Source organism: Nuphar pumila, chromosome 7, assembly GCF_984573655.1.
Source record: "Nuphar pumila chromosome 7, dmNupPumi1.hap1.1, whole genome shotgun sequence".
NCBI lineage: Eukaryota > Viridiplantae > Streptophyta > Magnoliopsida > Nymphaeales > Nymphaeaceae > Nuphar > Nuphar pumila.
The window spans coordinates 42,063,045-42,072,658 of NC_143255.1; the positions used below are offsets into that span (position 1 = coordinate 42,063,045).

The 9,614-nt window shown below is 39.0% G+C and overlaps 2 protein-coding genes across 2 annotated transcripts; both read left to right on the top strand.

Annotated features, from left to right (window-relative positions):
* The first annotated feature begins 1,657 nt into the window (after positions 1–1,657).
* On the top strand, positions 1,658–2,433 carry LOC149832056 (uncharacterized). Its single transcript, XM_090012344.1, has 2 exons — positions 1,658–2,131; positions 2,290–2,433. Exons 1-2 carry the CDS (start codon positions 1,679–1,681, stop codon positions 2,431–2,433), a joined length of 597 nt encoding a protein of 198 aa, XP_089868470.1. The 5' UTR covers positions 1,658–1,678.
* A 70-nt stretch (positions 2,434–2,503) lies between these two features.
* LOC149832057 (uncharacterized) lies at positions 2,504–9,401 on the top strand. The gene is made up of 9 exons (XM_090012343.1): positions 2,504–2,622; positions 3,870–4,058; positions 7,202–7,339; positions 7,434–7,552; positions 7,624–7,756; positions 7,860–7,989; positions 8,429–8,508; positions 8,599–8,733; positions 8,820–9,401. The coding sequence occupies exons 1-9, from the start codon at positions 2,518–2,520 to the stop codon at positions 9,054–9,056; spliced, it is 1,266 nt and encodes a 421-aa protein (XP_089868469.1). The 5' UTR covers positions 2,504–2,517; the 3' UTR covers positions 9,057–9,401.
* The last annotated feature ends 213 nt before the right edge of the window (positions 9,402–9,614 follow it).

Here is a 9,614-nt window from a genome sequence, read left to right on the forward strand (position 1 = left end):
TCTTTTGACTTGATAGGCCATCTAATCACCGGCCTGGTAGCTATGCATGGGTCAGATCCAGGCATTGAGGTCCGGATCTGACCATGTTTGAGCACATCCAGGTTTTAAGGTCCAAAGCTTGTGGTAAAATGTACCTTTTTGTCCGTAATTGTACATACTTAAGTCAGATCTGGCATGGATAAGGTCCAATTAGGCCAGGATCCAAAACCTATTAGTGTATCCGGATCCCACTAACTCAACCCGATAAGCCCCTATTACCGTTAGGTGAGTCAGGTACGGTTCTTGTGGGCTTCAGAATGGACCCGTTGTCAGAGGCTCAAAGCATAGCCTCAGACCAGCTAAGACTTGTTTGAATCAACCGATTCACGTATCAACTCGGAACGAGTCATTGTGGACGCCGTTCCAGAGGAGAGGACCAAAGAAAGAATACCTTTGGGTACTTGCAAATCTGCGATCAGGTATTGATTCGACTCGGTTAGAGGTCATCCGATTCCCGATTCGATTCGGACTGGGGAAAAGGCCGGATAATTGATTCCGTGAATCTAAAATAAAGAAAATTTTATATTTGTTGGCGGGGAAAAGAACGAAGGGGCATTGTGGATCCTCGTCTTTATCGGATCTGGTCTGCGTTGACGTCTTCAAAACACTAATCCCAAAATGTACATTTGTTGGTGACCTATTTACCACAATGTCCTTTCCTTTTTTTTGCTTTGAAATTATGAAATGCTTTCATCAATGAGAAGATTTGAATTTTTATTGGAAAGTTTGCTGTTAGTAATAATCTCAAACCCTATCTCCTTATCATTCAGTTTTTCTATGAGGAAATGTTTCCTATAATGCCATCCCTTATCTCTCTTGTTGGAATTTTGCCTAAATGGGATAATGCTTGCTGTAAAGCCATTCATTGACTCTCTCTGATTGGTAAATAATTTCATTATCTTCCAAATTTTCCTTGGGGGAAAAAAGTTCCCATGTTTGCAAACACGGATGAAAGCAGAAAATTGATATTACAGTGAAACAATCAATGTCTTTGAAGAACTTGCCAAGTTAAGCATCAATTCAACCAACATTAACCTTTTAAATTTAGTATTAATCAGTCAATAAATTATGGTATTTCAATATATTATGATATTTGTGGCAACACACCAGTATTTTAAAACCAACCCCATTACCCCCCACCATTAAACATGCAAGAACACACACACACACCACACTCGTGTGTAAGAGAAGAAATGAGAAAATCTTCACTAGATGGAAAAATTTTCCCCACCTAAAGAGGCGTAGAAATAGTGGAGAAATTTTCCAAAGCTATGTATCCCCTGGTTTTCATATGATACGGACATTCAAATTTTCTGAGAAAAATTCTACCCCTTCCAAGCCTGTCCTAAAAGCCCGAACCAAATCCATGAATCCAATCTGTAGTTTAATATACATAACAATTCATTCAAAAACAATTTTTGTTGAGGCAAAAAAATACCGATAAAAAAATTAAAGAGAGGTTCATTAACTTCATTAAAAAAAAAAACATGACAAAGAAAAATAAAAAATACCAATATAATAAATAGATAAAAAGACGAGGTTATTTTAGTAAAATAATATGGCAAACGGAACAGCCCATGCACATAAGGGCTCCCCTTCATCCCTTCGCCTCCTCCTCTTTCTATCTCTCTCGTTCGCCATGGAGGAAAGCTCTGCGAATTCCGTGGAAACTCCGGAGAATTCCCAAAGCAGCCACGGGTGGCAGAAGGTCGTGTACCCAAAACGCCAGCGGAAATCCAAACAAGAGAATTCCGCCACCGGAGAATCGCTCCGCCCGAACGGCACCGGCGACAAGGCCGGAAACGTCTTTCGATCTGTGGAACAGCACGCCGACGAGCGGCGGAGGCGCGCCCTAGAGGCCCAGAAGGCCGCTGTCGATGCCGCGGAGTTCCTCGAGAAGCCCGCCGGCTTCGCCGCCGGCGGCGGGAGCTCCGACGAGGAGAGCGAGGCCGAGAATTCTCACCCGAATGGGGCCGCGGCGGAGGAGAAGAAGCCCAAGCAGAAGAAGCCCAAGAAGCTGAAGGTCACCGTCGCCGAGGCCGCCTCCAAGATCGACGCCGCGGATCTCTCTGCGTTCCTCGTGGATATCTCGGTGAGTGAGTTCTTGATCTGTGGTTTTTGTGAGTCGGTTTCGAGAGATCTCTTGTGATACGTTGAGTTTCGAGGTCTTGGATTCGAGGAAATTTGGTTCCTAAATGAGTAGATTTTGAAAAGCTGACATTTTTCTGGGGTTTTCTTGTTTCGAATTAGGGTTCGTATGAGAATGCACAGGATATTCAGCTTATGAGGTTCGCGGATTACTACGCGAGGGCGTTCTCTGCGGTCAGCGCGTCTCAGCTCCCGTGGACGAAGATGCTCCGGTCTTGGATTCGAGGAAATTTGGTTCCTAAATGAGTAGATTTTGAAAAGCTGACATTTTTCTGGGGTTTTCTTGTTTCGAATTAGGGTTCGTATGAGAATGCACAGGATATTCAGCTTATGAGGTTCGCGGATTACTACGCGAGGGCGTTCTCTGCGGTCAGCGCGTCTCAGCTCCCGTGGACGAAGATGTTCAAGGAATCTCCCGTCGCAAAGATCGTGGATGTGAGTTATCTGCGCGCGGAACTTGGAAATTTCTAGTTCTGTTGGATGAATGAAACCTAGTATTTTCTTTTTTTCGGAGTTATTTTTCCCGTGCTACTTCGCGAGTTCATTACGGTTCTTGCATGCCGATTGTTGTTTTGGAACATGATCTTGATTTCTTTTGTTGTACGGATTTTCGATTCTTGTAGGGAGAAACTTCGATCTTTTTCCTCCTTATAGTGGGTTGTAGATTTGATGCATCCACTCATCCATAAAATTGAATTGATTTGTGATATTGCTTGTGCTCCATAATGCATTACGCTCAGCATTCCAAGCTTCCTTTTATTTTTTTTTCAGATTACTTTTTTTTTTCTTTAATTCTGATCCTTCTTACGAAGTTTGGATTTGGGTGTCATCGAGTATGTAAGGTTTTTGCACTAATCCTTTATGTAATAAACGTCACAGTTGACCCGCATCCTTTAACTGCGTGAAATGAGGAAACAAGATAAGTTATTATGGTGCAGACTGCAAAGAGATACTTAACAATGGTCAGAAACATAAATTATTATTTTTGTGTGATTCCCTTCCAGCCTATGTAGTTAAAATCCCAACTATGCGCAAGTCTACCCCCTAGGAGTGCCGAGGTGCCTAGGCAAGTACTTAGGTTGGGGGAAGGGGACCGAGGTTGGTGTTTTAAAACATTATAATCATGTTTTTTTGAGTTCTTTGAAATATTTAAGTATTTTAGTATTATTTTTATTTTTAATATGTTTATTTTAAATAATTTTATTCTTTTGTGTGTTTCTAGGTGATACAGCTAAACAAATATTAGTTTAGACGAAATTGAATGTTAAAAATGTAATTATGTTTTACTTGTTTAGATTCATTCATGACTCTTTTTTTTTTTAAGTTTTAGTTGTCTAGCTTCATAAACTATGTTAAATATGTATTTTATATTATTTTTGAGAATTTACTGTAATTGTTTAATGTTTTATTTATTTTTTCTTTTTTGGGTCCCGGCTAGTCCTGCCTAGGCACTGACTAGAACTTTTAGGGGCCTGGTGCCTAGGCGCCTACTAGCGCTTTTGACTACTTAGCTTCCAGCAGAACAGAGAATTTCATCTACTCGATCCATATGCACATACAGCGCGTCTTTTTTTTTTTTTTGGTAGACCATCCATTATGCCTTAGTGTTCTGACATGTTTAGTTATCTTACCTATATTATCTGTTGATAGTTCTTGTTTATTTATTAATTTATTAATTTCAGGTACCAGTGAGTTCCATTTCTGAAGATGTATACAGAACATCTATTGAATGGATTGGCTACAGACCTATTGAGGCTCTTAGTGAATTTGTTTTGTGGGCATTTGATAGTATCATTGCTGACCTTGGAGCTCATCAAGGAACTGTTAAGGGCTCAAAGAAGTCCACTCAACAGCCATCATCCAAGGCACAGGTGACTGTCTTTTCACTGAGAAATCTTTCAGCTAACTGTTTCCTGCTGCAGTTTTTCTCATAATGTGTATGCTTTAATTCCTGGCTTTTGGTTGGCATTGCAACTTTGTCTTTTTCTGAAGGTTGGCATGGAAGTTTTTGCTTCTTTTTTAAAAATCGATGTCTAATTTGAGGTGTTGCATTTGGGTGCTGCTTTGATTTACATGTTAGAATAATCTGCAATAAGCAACTTTTAGTAGTTTAATTTTAATCCACTAATCCTCCTGGTTTATAACTGTCTGACTCCCTGTGCAAGGATGAGCATGGATAGTTAAAACTGCCATTTCCTTCTCTTGCCATTTCTCTCACTTTGTTCTATTATTGGATTTAGTTTTTGAACTTAGATATTGTTTAAATCAAGTATCTCCCACTTGTGCTTGAAATTGTGCTTTATGCACTAGTAAATTTTTAGCTGAATAAAACTTTATGGTTGATGAAAAGAGAAAAACACAAAGATGTCTACTGCACATGCCTTTTCTAGTTTACAGTGTCACTCAGGAAAATCATGGATGCATGCCTTTTGTTTTTCAAAGAAATTATCAACAGTTTCTGTGCAGTTTCTCTCTGGATACTGAATTATGGTCACCAGCTCCTATTCTATGGGTGACGGGTTCCTAGGTGACTAGAGACATTGATATGTTGGAACAGAGAGAACTTGAGCTATACAAACCTGTTTACGTAGAACTGGACTACCTTGGTTACAGGTTGAAATTGAAATAGAAACTGGTAACTTTTGGGCTATGGTTGTGAATAGCCCACCAGTGAAGGACAAAGTGTGCGGCACCTCTATCTTGAAAATGTATCTTCTGCTGCATTCCATTGGTCAACTGCAATATTGAATTTGTAGCACTAGTTTGAAGAAAGTTGTAGTTCCAGTGAATGCTATCTTCTCAAGGATAAATTCAGATCAGACAGAAGGAAGACTGAGGGAAATAGCTAGTTACTCCTCTGTTTGGGAAGCAAATGAAGTGGATGCCAATTTTAACATCATATTCAAATAAACAGTGCTAGATAATGTGGAGACTAGAAATCAGGATGGAGAATTCTTTTTGTTTGTTGACATATAAATCACCAGGTTGGTTTCATTATGAATTGTATTTGTCTCTTGTACTCTGGTCTGGGTCTGCCTAACCCTAGCTTGCCAATCCAAAAGAAAACAATTGAGCAATAGGGAATCCAGGTAATATTGCTCGTCCTCTGTACTTCATATGGATCCAGCTACATGTGAATAATACGTTTAAATTCCAGACTAACAAGTTATTCTCTTTTAATTGTTTCTTTTTCTTTGGCTAGCCAAAACAAAATGACTTATAGAGAAGGAGCATTAAGTCACTAACATATTTTTATTTCTTTTGGTATATTGATTCACCACTGGAACCTTACCAAATGATTATGAAATAGCTTTGTGCATATGAATACCTGTTTCCTAGAAGCTCACATGCGTGATGGTTTAATAATTCTGCCATTCATTTCCGTTAAATGCTTCTTTTTGCGATTATTGAGAATGCACACTTTCTCCCTGTGCTCCTGATGTTTCTAGGATTTGCTTGTCTTTTCAGCTATTCTGAAGATTTCCAGTAGTCTTACGTGATCATGTTGGTTGTGCATTTTAGGGGATGTTCTAGACCCTATGGTGATATGGAAATCTGTAAACAATAGGGAAAAATGTATGAAGCAAGATTAGAAATGTATCTGGTATGTGTGTGAGAAACATTTGCTAATGTTTAGATGGTTCTATTACATTATCCTACAATATTTTCCTTGTTCTATCTCCTAACCAACATATCATCGTGTGTGTGTAGGGAAATAGGACAAAACTGCAAACATAAAATAATATGTTTGCGAATTTGCATAAAATTTACTTGTACAGCAGCATCATGATGAGTAAAAAGTAGAAGATTGATAAATAAGTTCATAAAGTATGTGAATTCATTGATTGCATGATTGAGAAATAAGTTCATAAATACATGAATCGATTGATTGCACATATATAATGTTTACAACTATACAATCACATGTTGACACAGCACGGTGTTTGAGCTCATGAAAACATTTTGCTCGATTCCTGCTTCTGAGATATGACCAGCCTGCTTGGTTGCTGCTGTAGTTATGTTTGCGAAAACATGCGGACATGGCATAATAGCTGACTTTGTATAGAAATATGTATAGCCATCATCATTGAAGAGCTATAACTTTTCTGATACTCAATCCTCCATGCACTGATGAGTTGTTTCTTCTTTAAATGTATTTGTTTACAACTTACAACACATTATCATAATATAAAATCGGCTCTAATGTGCCATTGGTTTTCTTGAAGTTGTGAACTTGTCCGTGATAAATTCATACGTGGGCCTCTGGTCAGTGGTTCAAGTGTTGGTGCTCTGCTTCTCAATCCTGTCAATGAAGAGCCTTGATATCCTGTGACTCAACTATTATATATTAAATAGAGTAATGAACTCGCTCTTATGAAAAGTACATGTATCTTAATCTCTTAATATTTACAGCTTCGTTTGGACCAGCCTGATTTTGTAATCTAGAGAACATCTGATAAGTTACTTAATAGAAGTCAGGAATGTGATATATATTGCGAGCATTTATTAGAGTACAACTATGTTCCATACAGTCAGAAGATGCTGTAGGTGGTGGTGCACCTAAGATTTGTTCTTATGGTAGCCTGGTGTTTGAAATGGTAGAAGATGCTTATTGAATGACTTGATTTTAATCCCATGCTTAGAATCCCAAAATACAGATAATGAATATTTATTTTGCAACTGGATTTTTTTTCTTTTACTTTTTCTCTTTTTGCCAGCAATAATGGTTAATAATTGTAGTGTTACTGTGTTACAGTAAATCAAATGCTGATGTTCTTTTTTTTGTTTTCCTGTTTCCTTTCTGGTATTGAGAGAGTAGGTCAGGGCTCTGGATTCTCTGAGTCATGCATACGGTCCTGGCATTTGTTGTGATTGTTCCAGCTATTAGAGTTTTCTGATACTCGTCTTCTCTCTTTCGGCTAAAATTTTTGTTCATTCTGTGATCACGATGTACCAACAAAATTTGTGGCAATTGTTTGTATACCATTTTAAGAGCTTCCTATTATAACTGCAGGTGGCCATTTTTCTTGTTCTGGCTCTGGTGATAAGGCGAAGACCTGAAGCATTATTCAACCTAATGCAAACACTGAAAACTGGTTCAAAGTATCAAGGTCAAGATAAACTTCCTGTCTTAATATGGGCTATTGCGCAGGTAAAGATTATTTCTGAACTATCACTTTCAGAATTTTATGCATGGACATGGAACTTGATATAAACTTAACATTGATCTTTTCTTTATTTTCCAGGCATGTCAAGGAGACCTTGCTGTAGGGATGTCCTTGTGGGTTCAAATTGTATTGCCTATGGCTGCAGGCAAATCAAGCAACCCCCAATCAAGAGACCTGGTTTTGCAATTGTTAGAAAGGTTCATGCCATTCAATTTCATATCCAAGTGCTTTACCGATATCATCGTTTCTGAAACATAATTGTTTACAGAATCTTGTCAAGCTCCAAAGCAAGGCCCATTTTACTGAATGGTGCTGTGAGAAAGGGAGAACGTCTGGTACCACCATCTGCGCTTGATTTATTGATGCAAGCTACATTCCCTACTACTTCAGCCCGAATCAAGGTCATCACCATCTGCATATCCTTCCATTTGTTTCTTGGTCTTTGATCAGGCATTTTGAGCCATGTTTTTCAAGTAATTACCGCTAATTGTTTACATTCTACAGGCAACTGAAAGGTTTGAAGCTGTATATCCATTCCTGAAGGAGCTGGCTCTTGCAGGTTCCCCTGGAAGCAAAGCAATGAAACAAGTAGCAGCACAACTCTTCCCTATCACTCTCTCTGCAATTAATAAAAGTAAGTTGGAACTGTAAAATATATGTCCTTTTCTGTGGGATGTTGGAAATTTTTCAAAAATAATTTGGCTATCAACTGACTTACTGCAATTCCTAAAAGATAAAAGATGTCTTAGGGTCTTTGATGGTGTCAATTAAGTCAACTACTTGGATTGTTCGTTAATATAGAGAAATTGTTGCTGTTTTGAGTAGCTTGTAGGAATCAATCTTATTTTGATATTCTTGTATCAACTGACTCTCTTCTTCCGTCATTGATGTTCCACAATCATGCTATTTCCGTGGCGAGGCAATCCAGTTTCAAATGGCACTCTCATTAGCATTAGCAAAGATTCTGTCTACTACTAACTGGATGCGAATTGAAGTTTTAAAGCTGTTGGATCAAAAGCAAGTTGATTTGCATCCACCATGTGTTATCCTTATTTCTGAAGCTTATTTTGCAGACAATCCAGAACTATCGCAAGAAGCTGCTGGGACATTCATTTGGTGTCTAACTCAGAGTTCTGATTGTTACAAGCATTGGGTTTGTGTTTTGAGCATTTGCTTTCTCTCTGATATATTTCCCTCCTTAGGGTGTGCAATCACAACATGATTTACTTCAAATTGTCAACAGGAAAAAGTATACCTTGAACAAATTGAAGCCAGTGCAGTTGTTCTTACAAAACTCTCTGAAGAATGGAAGGAACACTCTGCCAAACTCTCTCCATTTGATAACCTGAGACAGACCCTTACGAATTTCAGACTTAAGGTAAGTGAATGGTGCATCCTCCCTACACGCTCCTGCTGCATTTGGTTTTCTACCAGATACAAAAATTGACTTGGTTTCTGGGACAGAATGAGCAAGCCTTGAATGGGGCGGAGTCGGATGCAGACCGTTTATCTTCCATTAGACTTGCGGACAAGTTTTGCAGAGTTTTACTGGGAAAGCTTACACGCCGTGGTGGTTGCGTGAGGACTGGTATATTAATCCTTACAATTGGAGTTGCCGTTTATGCTGTTGCTTCAACGAATTCAGATTCATGGGACTGGAAGAAACTTTCGGTTCTGTTTGGTTCCCCAAGATCTATGTGAGTTTCATTGAGGTAGCAGGTAGTGGCACATTTTAAAGATGGCTGCATGTTGCCGGTGTAGGCGATCGGTTTTCCTTTTCCGTGTTCCTCCTGCTATCCTTGTGTAACAGGCATGGAGAAGATGCAAGTCTAAATCAGGCCTTCTCTTAGCAGAAACTAGGATTAACTTCATGTGATGTCGTAGTTGCTGATAAAATCTTTTTTTTTTTTTCTGGTTGGCTTCATTTGGGTTTTGCAAATATGGGGGGTTGGGCAGAGGGTGAGAATTTTTGGTCCCTGAGACTGACATGCAGTTTTCCCTTCTGTAATTTGCTAAGAGTAGAGAAATCGGATATTTTGATGTTCATCAGTTGAGAAATGGTTGAATGCTATGTGCATCATAGTCGGTTTACATTATTTATGTGTACAATTTGATGATTTCAACTTGATGTGCTCTAATTTCAGTTTTGGATTGTGAGGTACCTAACATGCAACGACAGGCCAGGTATCCAGTGTTCTTTCAGATATATGTGCCCCAGAATGGGCCAGGCTGGTCAAGTCCAAAGGTCTTGCCCTGGTC

What these genes read in the sequence shown, in the direction of transcription:
- LOC149832056 (XM_090012344.1), top strand. Translation starts at nt 1,679, where the DNA reads ATGGAGGAAAGCTCTGCGAATTCCGTGGAAACTCCGGAGAATTCCCAA. An exon ending in CGTTCCTCGTGGATATCTCG is followed by an intron (nt 2,132 to 2,289) that starts GTGAGTGAGTTC and finishes GTTTCGAATTAG; the next exon opens with GGTTCGTATGAGAATGCACA.
- LOC149832057 (XM_090012343.1), top strand. Translation starts at nt 2,518, where the DNA reads ATGAGGTTCGCGGATTACTACGCGAGGGCGTTCTCTGCGGTCAGCGCG. An exon ending in TAATATGGGCTATTGCGCAG is followed by an intron (nt 7,340 to 7,433) that starts GTAAAGATTATT and finishes TTTATTTTCCAG; the next exon opens with GCATGTCAAGGAGACCTTGC. An exon ending in CTACTTCAGCCCGAATCAAG is followed by an intron (nt 7,757 to 7,859) that starts GTCATCACCATC and finishes TACATTCTACAG; the next exon opens with GCAACTGAAAGGTTTGAAGC.